The 27,981-nt window shown below is 34.8% G+C and overlaps 1 protein-coding gene across 2 annotated transcripts; it reads right to left on the bottom strand.

The window, feature by feature from the left end:
* Positions 1-6: 6 nt before the first annotated feature.
* LOC128988914 (acyl-coenzyme A thioesterase 9, mitochondrial-like) lies at positions 7-27,958 on the bottom strand. Of its 2 annotated transcripts, XR_008490442.1 has the most exons (12): positions 27,670-27,958; positions 19,965-20,032; positions 18,724-18,848; positions 17,346-17,466; positions 16,264-16,379; positions 13,702-13,924; positions 12,433-12,626; positions 10,940-11,025; positions 10,241-10,328; positions 8,896-9,046; positions 7,615-7,777; positions 7-6,612 (listed from the first exon to the last, which is right to left on the bottom strand). XR_008490442.1 is itself a non-coding variant. In XM_054410692.1 (11 exons), the coding sequence occupies exons 1-11, from the start codon at positions 27,768-27,770 to the stop codon at positions 7,713-7,715; spliced, it is 1,338 nt and encodes a 445-aa protein (XP_054266667.1). In that variant the 5' UTR covers positions 27,771-27,958; the 3' UTR covers positions 7,198-7,712. The 2 variants fall into 2 exon arrangements, 1 of the variants encoding a protein (XP_054266667.1); XM_054410692.1 differs by lacking the exon at positions 7-6,612 and having other exon boundaries at positions 7,198-7,777.
* Between the last annotated feature and the right edge of the window lie 23 nt (positions 27,959-27,981).

Raw genomic sequence — 27,981 nt, 5'->3', positions numbered from 1 at the left:
GTACAAAACACAGATAAGTACAAATAGCTGAAAAGTTAGGTACACAAAACAAAGCTAGACATACTTTTAGAAACAAATTTGGTGTTTTATCGTCTAAATATCATTTACAGACAAATGATAGTTAAATATAAATAGTTATAAATATCTTTAAAATGGTTTTTATTGCTATTTTTCCCAAACATTTATTTTCACAAAAACCTTAAATTATAATATTTATTTCCAGTCATTTCAAAATATTAAAGGATAAAAATATGTTTTGGGAATGCAGAGTTTTTGCTGTGTAACATACATTTAGTGGTTACAATACTAATAAATTTTACTTGATATTTAAAAAACAAAAAATAAAGTTTTTTGTAGGCTAGTGAATGAATAGTGAACAATTATTAATTATTAATTAATTGTAGTTTATTATAAATACATATTTTGATGAACACTTAATTTTAAGTTAAAACACTTACCGTAACCCTTTACTTCCCGGGATTATGAAATTTAAAAACAAAAACTTTTATTGTGAATTTTATTTTTATTTTTTTAATTTTAAGGCTAAACATGTGTTTTTTTTTAATTTTCCCTCATAGAATTAAAAGTTAGAAATATGTATCCATATGGATACCATGGAAACCTAAAGTACCATTGTTCGCTAATTTTCATAAGTTAATAATTTTAATTTTGCCTTGACACTCCCATGGTATCCATATGGATACAAGTTTCTTAAAAGTTGTATCAAATTGAAGAATAAGTTACTTGTTCATCAATTAAAACAAATTTATTTAGAATGAGTAGAAATAGAGTTATTATGTAAACAAAATTATTACAATATCACTACATGGCATCATAAGCCACTCGTCAATTTCTTCATTGTCATTCATCTGTAAGACACATCATGATTTTAATAATATTGGTCTGAAACAAGCATTACAACACTTATAGGCCTATATTTATCATTGTGCAGACTTAAAAAACAGACTTATATCGAAGAAAATACAAAAGAAAATCAGTATCCATATGGATACTATGGGAACACAGACGACTCACCGTAGCTATTATTAAAAATAACCTGTATCCAAAAGGATACTATGGGAGCACAAAGGACTCTTTAAATATTGTCAGCATACTCTGTGTTCCCATAGTATCCATTTGGATTCAGTTATTTTATTTTATTTTATACCAAATATATAAAAAGTAAGTAACAGAAGACTGTAATTCTATGTATATTTCAGTTGCTAAAGGTGCAATGAAGTGAAACATAATTTTTCCCAGTTCCCTAACTAATTATAAACATAAAAAATCTTATCTTGAAAATCTTAAATTTCAAGATTTATCAACAACCTGGTTTGCATCACTTTGAAATTAAATTTTTCTTCTTTTCGCAGGCTTACCAACACTAAGAAAATTAAATACCCTTTCTAATAAGCCTAGAAACCAAATGCATAGAGGTATAGACTCAAATCTCTACCTACAGAGAGGTAAAAAAATGAGAAATAATATGTATCAAAAAGGATACTATGGGAAGTAAAGGGTTAAGTTTATAAACATTTAATACATACAATTTATTTAAACACGAAATAAAGCTTTTCAGTAAAACGTTTGTACATTTGTGTCATGATTAAATTAATTTAACTAGCCTAGTAAAAAATTGAAATTTACAAAAATAACACATTCATACAAAACAAAGATAGCACTTAGGGTTGTGCAAAACCTTTCCTTACCAAACAAAATAGCAGAAAACATTGCTTTGCAACTATTTTATGGATCATAAACATTTAAAAAATATGTCAAAAAGTAAAGTTAAAAATGACATAAAACGAAATAATTTATACGAAACATTTAATCCTGCAGTTAACTTCATTTAGTTTAGAATGTTCAATATCGGAACGATGTCAAAAACTACAAAAAGTCTTAGAGGCGGTTTGGGAGCTCGAGCCCAGCTAGTACGCGCTTAGTGTTGGACGCGCCTAACTTTAGTCCCCGGACCAGAAACCAGGCTTGGAAGCTCGCGCCTAAGTTGAAATGGTCGTAGACAAGTATAGTCGCGCCTAAGTTGTAGCGCGGCTAGATGGACAGGGAATCGCGGGGAATTCAGGTTTTGACGTTGGCAACGGCCATTGCAGAACCCGTTACCGTTGACAACAACAAAAGATGAACACTTATTGAAGATGGATACAATTTTATCTTGGTATATCATTGGTGGCTAATTAGTAGACTATGGTGTATGTTTCTGCATTGTACCATTGCAAAAATGTAGTTTTGTAAGATCGTTGTTTTACATCCCAATGACTGAAGAACCGTAATTGTTTATATTAAATTCTTTTAAGATCTAACTTTATTTTCACTTTACGATTTATAATTATTTAATCAGTTGTCATTAAGTACTGCTATTTGTCTTTTAAGTACTCCACCTTATAAATACGTACAGAGCAACATAGGATTAACATCGGAAACTCGGTTTCATGCAATAAAAAGCTTCAAAATTAACAGTAATTTCCCAGTATAATGTAGGGGTATTGACAAAAAAATAATAAAAAGTAACTGCGGAGGTTATGATTGTGTGAAGCCAAGGTAAATGTAAAAAAATATCTTTTAATACAGTACTTAGAAAAAATTGTTGTCAATTTAAAATCTTTTTTTACATATGACACTCTTTTATCCAATTTTCCTAGGGAAGTATCTATTACCGTAGGTAGCACTTAGTTCCGGGATCGATAAACTTTTCCATTTTGATGTCCCTAGAGGCCAAAAACACTGTTCGTTCAAAATTTTATATATGCATGGCCTATATATAATGTATTATATATACGTCCATATACGTGATAACTTGAGTAATTTTTGTCTGATTTTGATAAAATTTGGCATGAAAGTGTTAGGCGCGATTCTCGAGTTCGCGAACCAGCATGATCAGACCAAGGGAACCCGGAGTTGTATAGGATAAAAATAGTTTTTTTCTCAATTTTAACCCCTATAACATAAATCTTTGTCTTTAAAATATTTTAAAGAGTAATTTAAAGAGTGAAGAGTATTTTAAAGAGTATAAAATACAAATTAATATCTTAAAATGTTTTGTAAGGTTATTGGCTACAGAGACTATTGGTAAAATTGTAAATTTTAAATTCCCATGTGATTCTTATGGAGAATAAGTTAACTGTTCTAGTGTGGTCGTTTATGGACATATTTTTATGAAACTTGGCAAATTTATTTATTTTTTATAAAGCTGTTAATATTTTGTTAAAAAACACACTTTATTACCCTCCCTGTAGCAGCATACGTACACCGTAGGTAGTTTCAGGTGCTTGTTAAACCTAAAGTTATTTAAATAAATTTAATTGAAAGCTCTATTAGGTTATTTGGAAATTCGCTTAGTCTGCAGGTTTTCTGTGGCGGGTTATTGATATACTGTATATATTTCCTTATACTCCAAATAATCTAGGTACTCCATTTTGATGTAACTAGCACTTGGTTAATGACACTGAACTGAGCTCTATCACAACACAATTAAAAGATAACGATTATGACTGTGAGCTATTTGCAGGTTTTTATGTTTTGTTTACTATCTCTTCACTCTTTCGTAGGGGGTGAGTGGGGGGTATGCATGTGGTTGCTAATTATTTCCTTACTAATAAAATATTTATAATTAAGGTATGGGTGCTTATAGCCAAACTCTCAGTTGAAAGAAATTCTATTTAGGGTCCATATTTGTATTGCAGTTAACAGTAAAAACAAAAACCAAATAATCTTTCGTTAAATTTAGCTTTCTGCAAGATTTTTGTTTTATTTTGAAAAACAGAAAACTTAAAAAAAAGTTTTATCAAATATACTTTGAGAGTAATGAAAATGTTCAGAATTTAATAACGAATTCCAATATAACATTCTTTTGGTTAATATGTAAACAACTAACTTGCTAATGAGCTAATACCGGCATGATGTCGACTTAGACCTGCCCCCTGGCAGGACTAAAGTTGGGGACTAAACTCACTGATTTTTATGACGAAAACATATCTCTTAGTCCCGAAATTGGTCTCCCAAACCCACTGAGACTATCTCTTGGGCTGGCGCCTAAGTCTACTTGACTCCCAAACCAACAATATTTAGGCGCGAGATTATCCCTGCACAAGTTAGGCGCGCGCCTTACTGATCCTGAGCTCACAAACCCGTTTTCGAGGCGGCAGCCTAAAATACCGGAAATATCTGGATTTAGTCGCGGACTAGCGCTAATACCGAACTCCCAAACCGCCCATCAGAAATTGATTCAAAAATGAATGGATACTTGTTAAAACCACAGATTATGTGTGCAAAATTATTAAAAACCTACATTAAAGCAGCGTATAGATGGGGACAGTAGAGACGGCAAGTTGCTGGCTGCAAGTACTGTCCATTACGTCACTTCCCACATGTTTTCCTATTCTGCTTTGAGTTTGCGAGTGAATGGTGTCGATACTTGAATTTAATTTGTGTTGAGCATGTCTAAATGTCATGAAGAATTTTGCCATAGTTAATATGACGTATGTTCCACAATATTTCATAACTTTGAAAAATCTCTAAAAGCTTAGTGATGTCATCACAGCTCTAATAAATGATTTTTTTCTTCTCAGCAGGGCCCTTGTCTGACATTTCAAACAAACACACTGTCACTTCTATAAACTTGATCAACTCTGATTGAACTTGCCACTCTGCTCTACTGGCGGCAAGTGTATGGCAAGTACATGTTTAGAGAGGAAAGTTCTGGTCGCCAGTGGTCACGTGACCCACTACTTGCCGCGGCCAGGCCAGTAAAATCAAACATGTTTGAGTTTTCTTGCCGCTGGAAAGGAAAGTACCCCTATACACAAGGTAAGTATGCAGTAAGTGCAACTGGCAAGTACTTGCAGCCAGCAACTTGCCGTCTCTACTGTCCACGTCTATACGCTGCTTTATGTATTGAACTTGAACAGTTAAGAAATATATGTATAAATATGTGTAGTGAACAGCGCTAGATTAACAGCATTGACTATTGGATAGGCCTACTAAAGATTGGATTTGCATCCCATCTATATGGACCAGCTGTCGCCATTTTTTTATAAAAAATAACATAGTTGTGTGAGCCGGGCACAGAATGTGCTAGTGTCGAAATAGTATATTTCATAACAAGAGTAGAAAGTGAGTCATTAAGACCATGTTTGAAGTGCAAGATTTATCCACTTTCACCTGTGTTTTGAACGTTACTTTTCGCTACACTACAAAGACTAATTATTTTCTTGAACATTACAAAACTCATAGCATTTGTCAGGTTATAACATCAATATCAAAGAAACAGTTAATATTGACTTTGGTTGTACAGTTTTGGCTGTTGCAAATTAAAACAGTTGACAAAACAATAACAAATCTTTGTTTGTTTACGTCTGCAAAATCCAAAAAAGTAAACATTACTTGCATGGTAACATTCTTTTGCCGTAGTAAACAACATAATGATGAATTTTCGCAGGTGATAAACATGTATTGAAAACAGGTCATTTCACAGTAGTGAAGCGAAAATTCTATTTTCGTCCTTATTTTTGGTTTCTGACATTAATGGGTCATAACAGTTGTTAAAGCTCACAAAAAGTCGTCCATCAGTTTGACTTGGTAAGAAAGTATGTATTTAACAGAAATTAATAATTTATATCAGCGCAATCTGTTGGTGGCTCACATCAACTATGTAAATCTTGATTAAAAAGTCTGGCGACAATTTTAAAATGGGGATGGAATGTATAGTTGTATCAATAGTCAAAGTTAACAAACAGGTTGTGATTTGTTTACATACAGTAGGTACTTAAGAACAAAATGATATGATCGTGAGAGTCATACATTTCACTGTTTAAGCTGTTCAAAGTCCAAACCAAACAGATCCATTCTGAGGAAGTTTATTGTATTCCTTACTCCAATGATTATCTTCACAACAAAACTAGTGAATACTTTAATACTTAATCTGAATAAAGTAAATAAACTATTTGTACCTAACTAATTTGTAAATGCAAAAAGTTAATACTACTTAGTAAAACAATCCCCAGGTTATTTGTTGAACAAAAATTAACAATTATAAAGAACATTCCAGGAACTTAATAATACTGGAACTTATTCTTATTAATATCATAAAAGTAGTTTGATCAAATAACCCTATGTGAGTAAACACACACAGGGTAAACACACAACAGGGTAAAGCTAAGCAATAAAGCTATAGGTTATTGCATCAGAGAAATTAATGGTTTTGCTTGGCTATAACTTAATTTATGTTATTGCTTCAAATTTAGTGAGAGAAAGAAAATTAATCTTTATTTTTTTCTTTAATTGTATTACCTGTTTAATAGCTATTTACCTTACAAGTGTAGTAAGAGCGTTTTTACAAGGAGAATTCACCTAAGTGATGCAAAGACGCTCTTGCGTAACATGTAACGTACAAGATTTGACCTGACCCGACAATGTTCAGGAGGTTACGTACAATATTTTTCATTATCCATTTCACTCATCTTCTAACAGTAACGTTCTTTTACAAACAAAAGCTAGGTTAGGATAAAATTCAAGCGCACAGCTGATTTCTAGCGTTGAACATCGTTGGCTCCATCCATAGAGGTATATTTTTTTAAGTTGAGCACTCATTGTTACCTATTCAAATGGGTTTCATTACTTCACTAGTGAGTTTTGGAAACTTTAAAAAGTTGTTTACATCACGCTTGGGATAGGGAATTGTAACATGGCGGGTTGGGTAAAAAAGTAAATGTGGGAATATGACAATTATAAAATATGTCTCCCCAACACTATCCAATATATATAGGCTAGTTATTTTAGTAACCTTCACCAATAATAATTTATAGGCACATCTTTTCTTTAAGGATGTTTTCATATTGGTCTGTTTGTCTGACAAATTTTAAACATTGATGTGCTTATTACATGCTCAAATAAAGTTTGAATTAGATGTGGCGACTTAGTTTTAAACGCTGACACATGAATTACATCTACAATTAATTGTATCATAAAGAGAGAGCTGAAATCGACAGTGAATTTGTTTCACTAGTTTCAACCATGTTAAAACAACTTATACGTATAAATCTTACAACATCGATGCAATGGATAAAAACCTGGTTTTAGCGAATTTCCCATTTAGGGAATAAGCTATTACCGTAGTACTCATGATAAGACCTGGACCCGGGAACAATATAATTTTTTGTTTTAAGGTCCCTAGACCAGCATAATCGGACAATGGGAACGGTGTTTTATGGGGTAAAAATGGGTTTTTGTTATTTTTGACTCTACAAACAAAACATTTTGCAATTTCTTTTAAAACCGTTTTGTAGAGCTTAACTGTTGTAGTTTACTTGTTTATGGATATTGATAAAATTTGGCAAATTTATTTATTTCATCCTATACTATTGATGTATGGTAAAAAAACACCTTTTACCTTTACCGTAGCAGCAAACCTAAGCACTCATTAAATATAATGTTATTTAAATTGTGAATAAATATGTCTTATTTATGGAAATATTTTAGTAATAATGTAATCAGACAAGTTGAAATTCGCTTAGTCCGCAGGTTTGCTGCGGCGTGGTTTTTAAAATTATTTTCCTATAAGTGTTATCACAAAAAAGCACCTCTTAAGAAAAAAAGTACCTGCCACATTGCTGCAGAAATTTTAATTTCTAGATTATGCGGATTGGTAATACTGAGGCAACCTGAGTTTAGACAGCGAAGCTTGAAGTTCACTGGTCTTACAAAGACTTGAGTCCCATGACTTCTTGGAAATGGCGACGTCCATCAATGTACATCATTGCCTCTGGAAAAACCAGTTTGGTTAAAAACATACTTTCCACCACAAAGTTCAATAAAGCTTAGTACCCTTTATGTTGGTATTTTTGCTTGTCTTTCTCTTAAGTATATAGTTGTAAAAAGCCTTACCTACATCTTCCTTAATGGTTTTTAATTAGGGGTCAGTTAGCCTGAGGGGTCAGTTCGGGAATAAATGTTGGGCCAAGCTTAACATGTTGAAAAGAGATTAAAAACCTTTAAAAATAAAATACTTAGAAGGATATTGGGACCGATAGTAGAAGGTAGAATATGGAGGATAAGTACAAACAAAGAGTTGAGAGACATATATAAGGACCCAGACATTATAGCTTTAATCAAATGCCAAAGACTAAGACGGGCAGGAAACATGGGTGGTTTTAGACGCAGTTCCTGCAGGCAGGCGACCAATGGGCATACCGAGATTGCGGTGGTGTGATTAAGTTCAAAAAGATATGAGAAGAATGAATCTTACGGAAGAACTGATGGAAGAAGGTGAAAAGCTTTTGGCGAGGCCAAAAACCTGATTAGAATTGAGTGGCCATCTACGTAAGGTAAGGTAAGCTTGGGTTGGGTCGAGGCGAGCTTTTATTATCGCGATCGGTGATTCCGGGTGATGTTGAAAGTTTATTTGTGATTGTTGAATAACACGGAAGGCTTTCACAATTTCACTGTGACCGCAGGTATTTGCTATTTCACTGTGATATGTGGTAGACCACATTATAAATGAACCCCTTGTAGTTTTACAATAATTAATATTTATAATGATCAATATTATCCCAAGCAATTGATATTTTTTACCCAACCCAACCAAAAATGAAAGTCTAGCCCAGAGATCCCTATTTAAAATACTATCTAAATAAAAAAATATTCCTCTTTACAACGCTAAATCATAAGCCCTAGGTGATTAAGACCAGCTTGGATTATACTTTGACTGAACAATCGGCTAGTAATTATCAAAGAGCAATCATTTACTATGTAATTCAAAGTCAGACAATCGACAAGCTAAATGACGGATCGTCTATCTTTCCTGAGTTAATCCATGTTGTACTCCCTTACACAATGAAAAACAGGGTTAAATACTGTAGGCCTAGCAAATATAAAACATACCGTAATAGGTGTTTGGCATGACAGGCTTGACCAGGTCTGGGGCTTCGTAAGTGTAATGAAAGATGTTTGTCGTAGTTGTCTGACCAGAGAAGGGATTTGTCACTTCAGCTCGAACCAAGATCTGCATGAAGTTTTGTTCTGTGTAGATAACCTGGAATAAGCATGTGACTTATAAAGTATATTTACTAGATTTCAACATATTGTACACAAGTATTACATTATTTAGACGCTATGTTAACAAGTTGAGTGTGGCATCCATTCAAACAGGCGCTCCCCGATGGCGGCGAGGCCCGACTGAAGCCCTGGCGCGGCGCTGTAACAGCGAACGCAATTGGCATTCAAATATTGCAATCGCACGAATATCAAAAGAGCAGCGGTGATTGTACAACGTTACCCCGAGAGTGGACATAGTTCCCTGAAACACCCAAAGGTAGCAGCACTGGCAAAGGTGGATCAGTAGTAGGTGGTTTGAAGTGAGAAAATCCCCGAAACCGGGACAAAAGCATTGTCAGACGGGATTTTACAGGAAAGTTTGGTCCCAACCTACACCAAAAAAAAGCTCACATCCTAAGCTACAGGGTAGCAACGATTTTAAGGTTCCCTGGCATTGGCTGAGCTCATACTGAACCAATGTAGTGGGGGTTGGGCAACTACATCAATTGATGTAGGCCGATGGGAGCGCTCGTGGTGTGACTACATCAATTGATGTAGTCAACACTCAAGGTGTTAATCCAATGATTTCTGTATGGACTAGAATATTGGCTTTCAGGGTTAAAGTGGACTATCGAGTATTAGTCTTTGAGACATTACGTAATTAAACTGACAAAAATACTGGCTGACATTCTGGGTGTGTTGCAGCAAATAAATCTTCAGGGAATGCTGGAATTTAACTATTGCATTCAAAAAACATACAATTAATTTAAATTGTAACTTGTAAGATGGATAGCTGAAGAGTATCTGAAATGTCGGCTGCTATTTTTGGCAGTTCAAAGATACACTGATGTCCCAAAGACCAACACTTGGTTGTCTGTAGAATACTTGTTCTTCATGAGTTACTAAAACGTTCATGACATTGGCAATACACTTAAGATACCAAATACTCTGCTATACAGTTTTGATTGAAACATGAATGATAATAGTTTGTGAAACTATGTGGTATAACGTTGCTGTCCTTAATCATATAAAATTACAATTCTAAAAAATTATTTAATCCTGGTGGTTTCTGTAGCTTCTTTGAATACTTTTTTAGGGTCTAGGTTCACACACCCTTTAAACAAAAAAGGATGATAGTTTATAAACAAAAAAAGATGATAGTTTATGAGATTTGACTACAAAAATCCCTCACCTGGGCTGTCATTGATAAAATAGACCCGACATCCACTGGCTTCTTGAAGCTTATGTCGCTGATGTGGCAGAGCTTAGGTCTGTGTTTGCTGTAAGCACAACATTATCATCAACGTTAGGTCATAAAGAATAAAAACACACATCAAAACAGGTTTAAGATTTACAATAGGAAGTCTACTTGCAATATCTAATAACGTTGGATTAAAATCGCTCTTTTCTACTGAAATTTGAACTAGTTATCTGGTGGATCTACAGTGAAAATAGAGTGATGATCAAATGTCGTAGTCCTAAAATTTCAAGTACGGTAGGCGTAAGATTTTCAAGTTCGGTTTTAGGAGCTTTGTAGCGCAGAAAATTATTTTCAAATATCACATAATAGGAGCGCTATTCTATGATGTACTCAAAACTACATTAAAATGAAATGGGGTGTGTTGCTAGCACAGTGGCTATCGGCTCCGTCTCATGTGCACCTTCTGCAAGACCGACAGAGTTAATTTTCAGCCTAAAACTAAATTGAGAAGTTTAGACACTAAAAATTGTTTGTGATTCCAACCTTTAAAATGCCACAGGCGTAAACACTGTGAAAAAACAATTCCCCACTGATAAGTTTAGTATTAATTTACATGTAAAACATTCTATTCCGACTATTTATTTAAAAATTATTTGCTATATATTTTATTATTTTTAACTTTTCACATACCTGTGGAAATATCCCACGATCCAAGCCAGTTCAAGGGCTTGTCTCATCAGGAAACCTCCAAATACTTTGTTGTGCAGGTTGCGGTTCTAAACAAAGAAATTTAGCTGTATTAGAAGTTGGTATGAGTTTTTTAGTTGAAAATTCAGAACTAGTAATATAAAAGACAAGAGTGGGTGAATATAAACACTAGGTTCATATATATTTTTTTTAAATCAATTTTGTTAGTAAGTTTTTATGACAGCTCATCGAAATCCCTAAAGATGCATGGTTCTAATTTTGTTATTTTAAAACTGGGCCCAGCTATTCTTGATGATTGGGTGTTTAATAAATGATCCTGTTTTAAGAAATAACTCACCTCAGTAGGTAACAAAGCTTAACTTGTATTCTCTTCAGCTTAAACTACTCTCTTAAGAGGAGTTGCTTTCTTAAAAGTATGAGTCTGCAGGTCCCTGATAAAGTAGACTCCCTCTTATCCGGACACCTTTTAACCGGACTACACCTGGCGGAAATGACATCTTTTTAACTGGACAATTTTTATCAGCACATTGGCTTAACCGGACTAGATCGGCAGAAAGTGGGCAGTACTGAAATGACTGTTCTCGTGGGAAATATTTGAGACCTGTGATCACGTGTCTAAATACAATGCTCTCCTAAATTTAAGTTGATTATCACAGTAAATAGTCCGTTTTAACAAGTTTTTGTGGACGTCGGTTTAACCGGAAAACCCGTTATCCGGACTGGCCTCGGTCCTTAGGAGTCTGGATAAGAGGGAGTCTACTGTATTTTCAAATGGAGCCCATAGAGTTGGTAGAGGCCTGAAATAATTTTCAGGCCAAGCTCGAATTGCGTCAAGCTTTTATTTTATGGTCACAGAAAGTGTCTTCGAAGACACATGATCAAATTCTACGACGATTGTGGGATATGATATTGATGTGGCCCTGACCCAGAAGGCTTTAACGATTTCGCCATGTCTGCAGAAGATGTTCTCGACTTGGCCATGACCGCAGAAGATATTAAGTTATTGCAGTGATATAGAAGACTTTCATGATTTTGCTCTGACCACCGAACATGTTTTGATTTTGCCATGACCACAGAAGATTTTCACAATTTTGTCATTACTAAGGAAGATGTCAACAATATTGCTGTGCCCGTGGGGGACATTTAATTTTCAATATTGCTGTGTCTGAGGTGGACGTTAATGATTTTGCTGTGACTACAGAGGGTGTTTGAGATTTCACCGCCATAATAGGGAGATCGTGTACAATACTTTTTTAAACAGATAGTAGTATTACTAGTACTGTTAAAAATTTTAACTTTCTAATTTTTTTTATGGGTCTGACCGAATTTTAAATCAAGATCAAGAGCTGAAATTTTTGACCCAACCCAAACAAAAATATTTGGCCTTCAGACCCTTTCTCAAAAGTAATTATCAGGAAATACACAAGAAAATTATTGTTATACTTGCAAATCATTATATTTAATCTAGAGAATACCTCGGGATGGGAGAAGACGATGTTAGAACGCTTAGTGTCGCCCATCCATGCACAGCCCTGAGGCAACACTCGTTGGTTGTTGTGAAGATCTAGTGAGCTGACAAACAAGTTGTGTACCACCTGCTGTTCATCAGGACCTGGCATCTGTATCAGTACAGAGCCCTTGTCCTCTACTTGGCGACGCTTCTTCCTCACTAAACAAACATACGTGCATTATTGTACAACTGTATGAGTGCTTCACTGGTCAATCAATTAATGATTCTAACTAACTTGTTGTGAGATAGTGACAAGACCAGGATTTGAATTGTTAAAAAAAAAAAAAAAAAAAAAAAAAAAAAAATGGAGTCTGCAGGTAGTCAACTTAACCTTAATAGTCAACTGTTGATCCATTAGGTCTTTCCTAGCCAAACTCGAGTCAGGTTGAGCCAAACTTATTTCCCTAGACGCAGAAAACATCTGCAAAGATGCGGGATAAAAAATTGACGATTTGGCCTGAATCGCATGTAGTGTTCATGGTTTTGCCGCGGTCATGGAAGACGATGTTGTCGCCGTAACTGAGTAAGATGTTCTCGATTTTGCCATAACCGTAGAATAAGTTCAGGATTTTGCCGTGACCACAGATGTTCTCAATTTCGCCATAACTAGGACCTCTACAATTTCGCAGTGACGTTCACGATTACCAATTAATCTGTTCCAATTAATATGTTCTTGATTTTGTCATGACCGTGGGAGATATTCCCCATATTCAGCGTGTCTTGCTTTTGATTTTGCTGTGACTGTAGAAGACGTTTACAGTTTTTCCATGACCGCAGAGGAGGTTGACGATTTTGCCATAAATGCAGAGAATGTTCACAATATCTCTGTTCCTAATTTTTCCATGACCCCAGGATATTTCAATGATTTCACTTTGATACTGTATTCATTCGAGGACTGTTCATGTACAATATTTTATAAGCTGACTAGTATTTTTTTCATTAAAATTAATATAGCCTACTTTTTAGTTAATACTTTAAAGAAAACCAATTTTGTTTAAGATGTGGGGAAAACATGAATAAAGCACATCAATGAGAAATTACTGGTGCCTAAAGTGTTAACAAATATTAGAAGCAATTTTTAGCCTTAATCTAATTTTGGAAGCAGATAGAAAGATTCAAGCCAGAACTGGAAATAGTGATAACTCACCAAGAATTCAGATTTTAAACTAAATAATTTCTATGAGACAAGCAAATTCAATTTCAAGTTAAAACAAAGAAAAACAACATAACTTACACTCTGCCTTAGCGATGATGATTTTCTCCTCCTCGTCAGCCGGCACTAGTCTGTTGACCGGAGCTCCACCAGTCATGTTGGCGTTGCGCGCTGCCATCAGGAATATAGCGGTGGTGATCTTATGCCACTCTCCGAGGTGCTCCTGTTCCAGCCACACTGTCGTCTCTATGGAGGACTTGCCTACGTGACTCACATGTCCTGACACCCTGATATCCAGCTGCGGCTGTAACATTGACAGGACATTGGCTATGCGATATTGTAAACATGGAAGATATTTACCATACCACCCCGGAGGTATTCATTCTTCAACTAATGTTTCGCTCCCCTAGCAGAAGACGTTCTTTGGAGTAGTATCTCAGTGCCATATTTGTATACAGGTTGGACCAGACCACCTGTGCACAACGGTTTGGCCTAACAAGCGTTTAAAAAACCTCTTTTTATTGAAAATGTACCATTAAAATTTTTTTTAGTGGATTACGATTTTAAATTGTCACTTTTCATTCCACTTTCTTTTATATGTCCAAAAAGTAATTTAAAAAATTAAAAACCGGTTGAAAATCCAAGACATTTTACAAATTTTAGAAGTAGGGCGTATTTTGAAGGTGAAGGAATGTGATTAAAAAAAAAATCCATAAGAGAATCTTCTGGAAAATTTAATTCCTGAAAATTCTTTCAAATCTTTGCTAGCTCTTGCCGTTTTCAAGCTATAGCCGTAAAAAAAACCTATTTTTCTAAAAATAAAAGGGGGTAAAGGGAATTTTTTGGGGGGGGGTTGTAATTTGAAAATGTAACTTTTTGGATTTTCTGGATGGTTTGGGACCGAGATGGACCTCCACAAAAAATTTCAGACCCCTAGCTGTTCTAGAAGTGGGTTTAACATTTGTATAACTGATCAGTGAGTCAGTGAATTACACAAGCGGCTGTTAAAGTATGTGCATGGGTGGTCTGATTAACCCTGTAGAATGATCACAAACACTTTTAAGGGAAAGCGGTTCCAAAACCGTCACATTGATACATTATGCTGAGGATAGAGGATAGAACTCTCCCTAGGCTATTAACACACTTTGAGGTTAGGGATTATAGTACCATATAAGAAGTCAAAGACTTGTTGTATATGTTTTAATAACAATGCACAGTGAAAACAAAATGATCAATAATTGGTATTTTAATGGAAAATTATTTAGATTAGGCAGTGTTGGAAAACAATGCCTAACACTTTTTAAATTGTCTTGTTATAAAACTTTAAATACAGATTATTATTAAATTATGCTAAGTCCAAGCTCAACAGGATTAAATAATAACACAATAAGGTGGATCCCTACAGTTTCTTAAGTATAAAATTAATTTTTGTTTAAGTTTGACTTGAACTATGCTTGACACAAAAAACATTGTGATGACAAAAGCGATACAAGCCAACAATGCCCGAGCAGAAATGCTCAGTACTGCTTTTGTTGAGGTTCTGCAGACGACTCGTTTAGCTTACTAATGGTTAGCGGCCAACTTAGTACTGTGTGTGATTTTCGTTATCTAGGTTATTGTAGATTATTTGTAAGTTAAAATAATACCTATAATCTATTATATTATTAAAGTGATACAATCAAATTTTATGTAGGTAAACGATTAAGGTAATTTACTAAATAAAAATATAGGCATAATAGCACATCAAAATGAAGCTAAGAGGGTGTAGATTTGCTAGGGTGTAGTATTGATATGGACGAATTTCCTAAGGGCTCTCCCCACAGGCTGATTTCGAAAGGGCTACACCTGGCATGCTTCCAATGTTTAAATGATTTAATTTAATTTAGTTAATGAAACAGCTAGTCAGTACAATGAACTGGTGTTTGTTTATTTACTCGAAAAATATCTTTGTGGCTCTTTATGTAGATTGAGGAGGGTTATGTTTGGTTTTAAAGTGAGGTTGTATACGTTTAGTAAAGTATTGCTCAATGTTTCATTTTTTAAATTTATATATTAGGCTAAGCTACACGTGAAGAAGCTTGACTAAAATTGAAGAATTATGGTAAAACATGTCATTCATAAAGCATCAATATGAAGCAATTGATGCTATTGCTACACTAAGGTATGTTGTCATATTCTTATGGATCTATTAACATCAAAAGAAGGGGTTTAAAAGTAAGTAGGTTTACGCTTTTAAATCAGTTGATATTTTCAAATTAAATCATAGAGTTGCTGTATTTTAAAACACACATCAGCACCACTTTAATAGCTCTCTAGGTCACATTTTCTTTCCGTTGCAAAGCACAGGTATAGCAGCTTGTCATTATTTAAAGTATTAATTTAAGAAATCACAAAGAACTTGCTATTTTTACTTTACTTTCAACAGAAACATTCCTAAAAAAGTATTATTGTTTTCTGACCGGAAATAAAAAAAAAAACAAATTTAGGCCTAAAACGACCTTGGATAACCGGGGCTCGGATAATCGAGAGTGTACTATAATATATTTTTGAGTCATGTCTAATCGGAACCATCAAATAATCAGAAGAGTGTCCAATCCCAATCGGTTTGAATTAGCAAGACTATACTGTAGTCGATGAACTGACCTTCGGGTTGAAGTCTGTGAATGCAATGTGATCCACTAGTACTGTTACAATGACGTATGGAGTTGGCATATTCTCTGGTTGCTTGGGATTATGGATATAATTCATAGCAACCCAGGCTGAAAACAGTTAATGTGTTGTATAATCACTAAATAAACCTTCCAAGACATTTCTTAAATTTTCCACTATACCATATAGAAAATTGATATAAAATATTTCTTGTTTAACTAGGTGAACTTACATGAACTAACCAAAAAATGTTACATTTTAAAAGAATGGTAGTGACTTTTTATCAAAGCACTTAGAAAAACTAGCTACCATTAGGAAGAGAAATCAAATAAAACCAAATAAATAGCCTTTATTAAATTAGCTTGTCAACAAACTTTATCATGGGTAAGCGTTGAGAGTAACGATATTTAATAGGAAAAATCACAAATTGCAATAACATTTGAACCGTAATTTTTACAGGAATGGGGGTTGCACTATTTTGTTTAGAATTATAAGGACAGACAAATTTGGATCAGAACTGTTTTTTTATCCATTTTTCATTTTTTTATGGGAAAATTACATAAGTTACAATAACTTTTGAACTGTAATTTTTTAGGCATTGGGGGTTTAAGTTACAATAGCTTTTGAACCGTAATTTTTACAGGAATGGGAGTTCTAACATTTTGTTCAGAATTGAAATTGCTACAACATACTAAATGTTTATAAACATTGATCTGACCAATATTGAGAAAATCCGATTTTTCCGTTCAGTGAGCTTTTATGGAAAAATCACCATTAAATTTCAAACTAAAAAAAATGATAAAACACCTTGAGATACCATGGATTAGTACCTACAAACCAAATTTAATCAAAATCGGATCACAGGTGTAGTCTGTAGCTCTCTACACATCCACACATACAGATGTCACTTCAAAAACCACTTTTTTTGGTCCAGGGGGACCCAAAATGGATACATCCACTCAAAACTCAGATTCGTAAATTTTAATGAAAACAATACTTTCTCCATACAATGTATAGGGGGAGAGAATAACAGTTAAGTTTAGACACAACTAATAACTTTAAAATAGAAATATCACCTGCAAATATATCCATATCTTCCATTAGCCTTCCGAACCGCACATTGCCTAGAATGCTCACATATCTTTCCTGAAGACTCACACTAGAGCTCAGTGGTATCATGGCACATTGAAAACTGTCCTACACAAAAAGCATTTTATAAAAGATGTACAGAAAAAATTAAACTACAGTAAACTCTGCTGACTCAATAATCTAGTAGTCCTGCTTATTTTTAGAAAAGAAAGCATTGATAATGATAATCTAAACTTGTGCCATGTTAGTCTTTATGCTTATACAGCCTAGTTCTGTAGCGTAATGACTCAATTTTGATATTACTATTACTGGTGCGTTATTAGTACGGAAAATAGGTGTTTACCGGACGAGTCCATACAAGTATGGCAAACACATTTTGGACGAGTGGTGTACAATAATTTTTGCCATACTAATCTCAACTAAACTTAAAAAAAAAAATAAAAATAACAAATCCTGTAAAAATCTGTTATTCTCACCGATCAAAGGACTTAACAATCACTAAGTTACTTTTATCTTCTAAGAGAGGTTATGTTTTTCGTTTAAAACCACTCATTGCCCGTTATAATCAGCTGGTGACTGGTAAAAATTCATTACAAGCAGGTGGCAAACAGCTGTTTTCTGGACTAAATCCTTGCATGGAAAGTCCATTAAAATGGAGTAGTGTGGTAACAAATATTTTCAGTTATGAGTTATGATAACTAAATTATCAAGATTTTCCTTGAACCTTTTGGCACCCTATATTGTTTAGCTCGATATGGTTTGATTTATGGCTGTCTTTCTTGAGGGATGGTTTTGTAGGCTAAGAGAGGCAGATAATATTCAAAGCCTCTTAGAGCCAGCCTAACAGATAATATTCAAAGACCAAAAATGTACAGTAAGACCGATCACAAATTCTTACTCTCGAGAGTCCTGTGGGGACACATTTAGGGAGCTAGGAATATTGATCCTGATGGCTCTGGTTCTAGTTTCCACTAAAGAATTTGATGAATATGATGTTTAGTAGAAATTAAGAATACATTATCTTTCACTCATTAAATACAGGCTTAGCAAGAATTTTTAGACAGCCATAGAGGAATTTTAAAAATGGGTTGCTAAAAACGACACACTTCTGACATCATTTCTATAAGTAAACACCACATAATCTTATCGTAAAGAACTGGAATTTATCACCAACACACATTCCTACTAAGTTGTTAAAACAGCTTATGCCATTTTGTTTTCAAAGTAAAATCTGAATAAAATATGCCTGGTTTTGATTTCCTATTTAAAATGCCACTTTAATAGTGTTTTTTTTTTTTTTTTTTTTTTTTTTTTTATATAACTAATCTTAAACAAAAACTACTTGATGGCTAAATTACAACTTACCTTGATGGATCTTTGTGGAAGTTCATCCTGTGAAGCTGGTAGATATTCCAGCAAAGATGATCGGGTTTGTTTCAATGTTCTAAATCCTGGTTCCAGGCCCATTTTCGCCATGAACTTCTTCTTAACTGGACAAATTTGCAGAGATTATACATATTGATTGCAACCAAACGTTATAAGTTGGTCAAGATGTAATATAGAGTATGCCTACTAGGTTTTAGGATGTTCACACTACCTATTTATATCTTAGCCCTTTGAGGTCGAATTTTTTCCACATTTTCCGGTGAATTTAGCTTGCCATTCAAGCAGGCAAGAAAATGGCGCCCAGCAACCTATACTCACCATTCTACCAAAAAAATAAACTTTTTTGATTTTTGAATTTTTTTTTTTTTTTTTTTGTCCTTGTAGGTCGCCATTTTTGAGCAGTCGGCAAAATGGCAGACGGCGACCTATACTCGCCATTCGACCGCAAAGGGTTAATCTTAGCTGGTAGTATCACAGTGGTAATAGTGCTAGCCTAGTAATCAAAAGGTCATGTTTTGAGAGCAGTCTGGTTCAACCGCTGCTTTCTAGGAATCTCGGGCATATCCGCTTCCAGACTTGGTGAGCGGAACCATACGCTTATCTCCACGTGATGTGACTAAAAATAAGTTATTTTGTATTCATCCCAAAATTTATGTTTCTGAAAACAGCTGCTATTTTTTGTAATATGATCTAGAATTATCTTCGCTAGAGTAAACAAACAACCCAACTTGTAGAGTGGTCAGGGGAGGGGGGTTAATGACGCCAAGGTCAAGATAGTTTTTGTGACTTGAGCCTCCAGTGAGAGGCTAAATAACCATCCTGTCACATAACAAATTGGTTCTATGTATCTTTAAATTTCAACAAAAAGTTCTGTACTGTAATTACGATAGATTTAAAAAGCATCAGTTAATTACAGTTTACTTAAGTTATTAAAGTAACAATTTTTATTGACTCTTGCCTACAACTATAATTTATTCTACTGAAAGTATTTGACCTAACCGTGTTTTGTGTTTATTTGTGACTGTTTTATCAATACGAAAAAAAAGAGATAAGTGTAACTTATATAATTCCAAATGAATAGCATTTCATTTTTTCTTGTTTTTAGGAATTGCCCATTTTAACCGTCCTTTTGAGAGCCATCCAACCTAGGTCCGGTCCCATTAGGGTCAGTTAAAATGGGGTCTACTGTACTTACAATTCAAATTGAGGAATAATCTCACCTTCTGAAATTGTCGGTAGAAATTTTTCTTGTTCATCTTGATTCCCTTGATGAGTCTGTGAATATCTCCTAAACAAATAAAAAAGGAAAATTAAAATAAAAAATCCTTTAAGAGCCATTGAACTTGTAACAAGTATTAAAAATAGACTTCAGCGGTATAAGTACAATAAATAACAATGTTGAGAAGGAGCAATCAATAGAATTAGTTTTCAGCATTGTTACTTGAAACTGACCTTGGTTAAATAATTACATTACAATCAGACGGATATTAATTCTGATAAGGCACAGTTTTACATGTTGACATTTGAACTTGACATAATAATAGAAAGGGTTGTTAAAAAGACTTTATGTTTTTATATAAAAAACCCCAAATAATATCTAGGCCTACAAAATAGACAATCAATAAAAGCAAATCAATAATTTGCTCATTTGATAGATCAAATTAGCTAGGCCTAAAAAAACCTGAGTTGTATTAACAGGGCCAAATCTAGACATTTTCCTATTGTAAGTGAACATCATTTCGGCCCCCTGCGACCCCACAAAAAATATGTGATAGTCAGTGCCGGATTTTAGTAAAATTGCTTCGGCCTTCTTTGTTTTCAGAAGGCAGCTAGAAAAAGGGGGCAGCAGCAATTTGTACTAAAACAAATTTCCGGAACAAAAATTGAACTTTTATTTTATAGAATTAATTATTTGCCAAGCAACGATCAAGATATCCCTTGATCGCGGGAGGTGTTCACAAATTCGCAGTGACCACTGATAGCGATGATGATGATCTCCCTGTGATTGCAGGAGTTTTTCGCAGTTTCATGGCAATCACAGGTGGCAATGATAATATTTCGTCATCATGGGAGATGTTCACTATTTTTTGTTGATTGCGGGAGTCTATGATGACGTCCCCAAACTTGCTGTACCATTTCTAAATTCCATTTGATAACAGAAAAGGCGAGTGGAGAATATCAAACGGAATTTTAAAATGTTACAGCAAGTTTGGTTACCGTAGGTAAGTAGTTCTGTTAGGTTAGTTTAAAACAGTTTCATTTCAATATTCTTGTTATATTCTTGTTTGTTGATATCGTACTGAACAGTATTTATTCATGTTAGTTGTCAGCTGATATGTTTAATTTCCTTAGTATCGATATATCTGATTGAAAAATAAAATATTGACTACCGAGAAAAAAATAATTGATAATAATGAATGTTCCCTTTAACAGGAAAGTACTACCGGTACGTATTATTAAGGTAGGTACAGTCCAAGTTAGATTTCTTCTTTAATGTTTGTTGAGAAGCACATTCGCACAAAATTAACATGCTGTTTTTCTAGCCATTTTGTATCCGTAGGTACAGATTTTATTTGCCGTTTTCCTTCACAGCACTTTACATACTTCTTTAAAAATGTGGTTTTTAAATGAGTCTATTCATTTTAAAAACTGACTGATAAAGGAGTAATTGTCTGGGTGGACTAACCGTTTTAATGCTTGCCTTCAAACCTGAAGGTCACTGGTTAGATTCCAAGCAAAATTGATTCTTAACCTAGATGTCATTTCATTGGGCTATTAATTAGGCTGAATGATGATTTCTGACAAAAGGCTGACATTAGATAGGCCTAGTAACAATACCAGTGTTTGAACTGTTCCCTTTAGAAATAAGTTAGGCCACCAAAGCCATAAATTTGCCAAAGGCACGGTTTAGATATAGGCGACTCTCGATAATCAGGCACTGTGCCATTACGGCTCTCCAGTAATCCGACATCTTTTGACGGGTGTGGTCTTCCCTAGTCGCGGCTAACTTACCTAATTCATTAAAATTTTTCGATCATTGTCTTCTGCGATTGTGCCATATTTCTGATTGTCCCTTGCAGCCATGTAGACTTTAGGTATCATTCATCAACTCCCGCGGTCACGGAAATAGGAAAACATCATCGCAGTCTTAAGCGATCGCGGCCAAATCATAAACATCTCCCACGGTCATGTAGACATTATCGTCGATTTCCACAATCGTGGCAAAAATCTGATTATCTCCTGTAGCCAAGTGGACAATAGCCTTTAAGTTAATCATGTGACTCCTCCTGCGGTCACAAAAATTTATTTTGGTTTAAATCATGATACACCTACATTTCTGCATTGAGGGGAGTGTATTTGTTATTGAACATCAATGCATTTGGGCTCTTCCCAAATTCGCTTTAAAATAAAACGTTGCCTAAAAAGTAAGTTAATAATTTGAAACAAATGCAACTAGGCCTACTGGAGCAACAATAAGAAAATTGTATTCCTTACCAATACAGTAGACTCCCTCTTATCCGGACACCTTTTAACCGGACATCGGTTTAACCGGACTACACTCGGCGGGAATGACATCTCTTTAACCGGACAATTTTTATCAGCACATCGGTTTAACCGGACTAGATCGGCAGGAAGTGGGCGGTACTGAAACGGCCGTTCTCGTGGGAAAGATTTGAGACCAGTGATCACATGTCTAAACACAATCCTCTCCTAAATTTAAGTCAAATACGCATTTAAACGGTCCGTTTTTATGATTTTTTGGGGACGTCAGTTTAACCGGAAAAACCGTTATCCGGACTGGCCTCGGTCCCGAGGAGTACGGATAAGAGGGAGTCTACTGTATCATCTAATTTTAATCCAATGCTAAGGTTGAATAATAGGGTAGTAAAATTAACCCTTCCCAGACGGGCAAAATTTTGACATAGGACGGGAAAAAATTAAAATTAATTTTCCTTATTTGTGTTTTATTAAACAAGTAACTTATACATAAAATAAACACAATGGAACACTTCATACTGTCAAAATAATTTTTTACTCGTTTTTAACTATGCGGATATATCCGCTACCCGTCCGCGAATGAGTAGAAATACAGCGGATATATCCGCCACCGGTCTTTGAAGATATGACCATGACAACGTTAGGCAATAAATAAAGAACAATATGTAAACAATAAATAAAGACAACGTAATGTTGAGCGTGAAACGTCGAGAGAGGGGCCTAGGAATGGTGGTAGGTGCGCGGGGGGGACGCAGAAGAGGGGTTGGCGCGCAAGAGAGGGGGGAGTGCGGGGGAGAGCGCAGACATAGAGAGAGCAGGAAAGTGGCGCCTTGGTACCGCAAAACATCTGGTTACTGCTCAAGCACCGGCTAGTCTGTATGAAGAGAAGGCGGATATAACCGCTTCCCATTTGGAACATCAAAAAAGAACCATAAGCGGATATATCCGTCACCAGTCCTTAACCGCCAAAGACTTAGGCAGATATATCCGTCACCCGTCCGCGAAGGGTTAAAGTAGCAAGCACATAGCCTAAATGAGTTGGGAGGCAGACTTTCGAGAACTTTTCTCCTTTTAAGAAAATTAAAAAACTTGGTCACAAACTAGGTGGATTAAACATTAAGGAGAGGGCACGCGAATAGGAATACACGTGTTGCGGTGAAGCCAGCTTTAGCAGAACACTAGAGGGGCACGCGGAGCCGTAGAGTGGCAAAAAGCCGCGGCTATAACATGGGGGAGATAGGGAAAAACGCGACGCGCGCTGTTTCGAATTAAAATTGCCGCTAAACTAAAACACATGTGTTATTCACCGATGGCATTCTTAAAGAAAATTAAATTTCCTATCGAACGGTGTCAATCATTCCTATAAAAACTATTAATTATTTATTATTGAAGATCAAAGTTGAAAGAATTGACCTGGACTTTGAACATATGATTACTATAATTAAGTTTTTGAAAAAAATCTGATGTATCTACACAAATTAACAATTTATTCGTGTTCCTTAAGAGTTTCTCGAAATAAAAAATATATATTTACCTATATTTAAAAGTAGTATTTAGAAAAATAATTACAATAAGTTTTTTTTTATTTTTCCAGTTTATAAAACAATCTTACTAATAATAGGTTAAATTAAAATTTTAATTCGGGTGGTGAAATACATTTTAAATTTGCATTTTTCATAGTTTTCTCGATTTGTTAATATAATTTTTTACTAGTTTTAAGTCATTTATGTGCTAGGCAGGTGATTTTAAATAGCCAAAGTTAAGAAAAAATGCAAAGCCGCTCTAACTTTTTTTACACCAACAGCCGTTACAATTAAATTACAATCATAAAAAGTAAAACAATTTCTTGGCAATCAAATTCTTGATTTTTTAAATATCATATTGAACTATATTTGATCTGTTTGCCCAAAGAAACTTCGAGTAAAAAATGTAAATGTTCAACAATCATCGCGTCTTCTGACCGCCAAAGTGCGTTTATCATTCTTTTAAAGGATTAAAACTTATTTTATTTCTCTTTAAGAAAATGTTCAAATACACATACAGTACTACTCATAATTTGAGTTTTAATTTATCAACAGTACAATCCATTGGTGATATGGCGGGAATTGAACCCGGGACCCCATGAACCGGAGTCCCGCGCTCTGGTTAGAGGAATATAAATAATCTATATAAATAAAATTAGAGTTTTGTCTGTACATTGCTCAGAATTATATATTTTTAGGTTATTTTTACGTCTTATACATTAAATAAGCAGAAACGAGTCTTATCTCAATTTCTGTCTGTCTGTCTGTCTGTCTGTCTGTCTTTCTTTCTGTCTGTCTGACACACTCAAGATGGCATTTTACGCTATCTTCTCCTGGAAAACGAGAGTACCTATCAAGATCCAAGTCATTTTAATGTATTCACTGGATTGGCGAGATTGTCTTTAGCCATTAAAATATGGCCTCACTACTTTGATAATAATATTACGAACGTTCAAAAATGTAGTTTTGTGCGATTTATGTCAAGTTTTCGTCCAATTTTTATTGCATAATCATCTATGAAATAACGAACAGCTGTTCGGATCAAGACTATTTTTCCTAGCTGTCACTGATATGTTTACAAATGTTGTTTACAAATACCGCAACCTTTTTCAATCACGTTTTGAATGTAAATCCCAAGTGATTAAAAACGTTTTTATTACATAACGGATTTAATTAATCGAAAGTGCAATAATATAGTGTAATAGCGTAACCGTGTAAATGAAATTAAATAACTAGGCATCATCCAGTTCAGGAACCAGAGATTCTTTGTGTATAAATTGTTCTTGAGTTTTGATAACCAGAAAGAAGACCTTGAATCAGTGTTGTATACGGCTGGGAAACTTTAAATTTAATAATGATCGTCGCCAAATGGCTTAGAAATATGGTTTCCACTCATTGACACGGCGCTTCAATGGCGGTTGTGTAAAGTGTAAAGTTAAAAATCACAACTGCAGTGGGTTATTGTAACAGAGGTTTACGGATGATGCTAAACTCGCTTTTCAAATGTGTTATTTTCTGTTCCTACCATTGACTATATATATAGTCAATAGTACCTACTCACCGTGTGATGCAATCGCTGGACCATACAGCCAATAGGACCATAGCCCATCTCTTGGGTACGTACGCCTACCCAATTATTCATAACAAACTGTTCGACGACGATCCTTGATACCGGTACTTTTCCCTAGAATACACGGCCTACCTACTTAAGAAATAAAATTGCAAACGTCCAAAAACCCAACGTTGTGTGATATTTGTCACATTTCCTTCTAATGTTATTAGATAGCCTTTACCAATCATTGTTTAGAGAATAGGTACGTAATTTATTAAATAACAAAAAGTTGTTTGTATGAGGTTGTTTTTTTTTTTCAAACTGACACCGATAGGTTTACATTAAAAGTTGTTTACAAATAAAGCAATTAATGGGAAATAACTTTGATTGCAGTTTTAAAACGTTTTACGAGAAAATCCAAAACCAAGAGATCAATAACCTCGGGACTTGATTAACTCATATAATTGGTCGGCTGTACTATAGTTCTCAACTGTGAACGTTGGTTTTTGGTACCGGTTCTATTCCTTAGAACCGTTGGTACTGTTGGTAGTAGCAAGAATCATTTTTAAGTACCAACACATCACTGTACTTTACAAATTAGTTATCGTTGGTGTTGCACCTTATTTATTATTACAGGCGTATTCAATTTGATTGATGTCTTAACTGTACAATTTTGGCTTTTTCTTTCTTGATTCCAAAATGTTAGTTTATGCTAAGAAAACGATAACGCACTTTAGTAAAACATTTATTCAGCAAACCATAATGAATTGTTTAAACGCTTTACGTTGTTTATGTATCAATAATTCGTGGCCTATTTTGGTAATATTTACTATAAATTACCAATCGTCTATAGTACTTCATTTCATATAGTCATCGGTCCAAGCAAATATACATTGTTATGATGAAATTTGATGACAATAACAAAATATTTCAGATACTAATTTTACAAGTACTTTGTTATGCTTAAAGCGTAGCAAATCCCCTAATTAAGTTCTGTATTTTTGTGTGTATGTCCGTTAGTAAAGCAACAATGTCCTTATTTCTCAGTGTTTCACGGAAAGGACAAAAGTACCTTTATAATGAAAATGTCAACACGAATAAAGTGTTAAATTGGGAGATTGAGGTAGTACCTTAAATACTTTTAACCATTGTGAAAGGTAACTTTTAATTATAGGCCTACATTAGGGCTATGCCTCATAGATCTATAAAGCATTTTTTAGTTTAATCATTGGATTTAACATATGGACCAACACGACCCAGGTTACATTTAATTTCGAAGCATTTGTTTTGGCTTGTAACTGTCAGATACTGTATTTGCGAAGGTTTATATATAATAGTTTTGCCAGCATATCTGAAAATATGCAAACCAAATTCTGTTCTTAATAAAAAGGTTTCAATAACTGACTACAATAAGATCCCCGTGCGTAGAACGGGCACACAGCTAGTACACAATACAAGTATGGCAAAAAATAAAAACAAGGACAACGAATTCTAAAAAACAAGTCGTCCTTGTGTAAATTACTCACCTTTGAACGTACTATTGGTTCATAAATATGACTTTTCTCTTAATAGGTTCCTAATATTAGGGTTAGAATTTAACTTTTTAATTTTCGTAGAATGATGAAGTCTAATTTTTAAATAGTTGATGGATATTTCTGTTACCAAATCTTCCAGTAACGCATACCTCGCAGTATGAGAGGGGGGCGGGAGAGTAGCGCTGCCTCCCCCCTCCCCAGTACGCTGGCTTCAACGAAACTACAGCGTGTCCTCTCCTTAATGTTGAATCCTCCTAGGTCACAAATGACCTACCTAAAACTAGCCTATTATGGCTTCTTCCACAGCCTAATGAGCTACGGTGTCATTGTTGGGTACATGCTTCAGAGACCAAGACCATTCTGACAGTTCAAAAGGCTGCTATAACTGCCATAATGTCCAGCGAATGGCACGAACACTGTAGGCCACTTCTCTGTGCCTTGGGAGTGATGACTGTTTACAGCCAATTCATCTTACCTCATAAGACAGTTCAAAAGGCTGCTATAACGGCCATAATGTCCAGCGAAAGGCACGAACACTGTCCGCCACTTCTCTGTGCCTTGGGAGTGATGACTGTTTACAGCCAATTCATCTTACCTCATAACAACTGTCTGGTGCAGATCAAGGAAAATACCTGTAGGCCTTCACAGAGGAGAACGGTGGATGGACCTCCTACAGCCATGTTAAGTTAAGTTTAACCGTTATAAATATCCAAAGTATTAAAACTTAAACTTTAGACTAAATCTATTCAGTCATAACTGGTCAACGATGGATACAAAGGTATGAAGGTATAAAGGTACCTAGCCTACATCAACTTACTTGTTTTTGGGATTCCAAATGTTTGGTGAGCCCAGCAGGTTGCATTGATATGATCTTATAAAAAGTGAGTTATTTGAAATTATCCTTTGGATGGTACCCATTTTAAAATAAATCGACTAACTTAAAGCGTTTTTGTATGAGATATAACAACAAAACTATCAACTGTGCCTACTTATGAATTGAAAAATGGAAATAGCCGAAACTCAAATGGGCAGAACACTAGGCCTGTTGCCTAACGTTCATTAAATATAGGATGGCTACCGGTACTGGTACAGTTTTTTTTTTTTTTCTTAAACAGAAAGTAAATGTCGT

Source organism: Macrosteles quadrilineatus, unplaced genomic scaffold (genome assembly GCF_028750875.1).
Source record: "Macrosteles quadrilineatus isolate MER2022 unplaced genomic scaffold, UCM_ALF_1.0 Scaffold_3__2_contigs__length_128488019, whole genome shotgun sequence".
Taxonomy (NCBI): domain Eukaryota; kingdom Metazoa; phylum Arthropoda; class Insecta; order Hemiptera; family Cicadellidae; genus Macrosteles; species Macrosteles quadrilineatus.
Note: the sequence above shows the minus strand (reverse complement) of the source record. Positions and strands in the feature narration are given on the sequence as shown.

Excerpts from the sequence above, each read along its gene's own strand:
- LOC128988914 (XM_054410692.1), bottom strand. The coding sequence starts at position 27,770 with ATGGGTACCATCCAAAGGATAATTTCAAATAACTCACTTTTTATAAGA. Across the intron at positions 16,380-17,345 it reads AGATATGGATATATTTGCAG|CCTGGGTTGCTATGAATTAT; the intron begins GTGATATTTCTA and ends AACTGTTTTCAG. Across the intron at positions 10,329-10,939 it reads ATCGTGGGATATTTCCACAG|CAAACACAGACCTAAGCTCT; the intron begins GTATGTGAAAAG and ends TTGTGCTTACAG.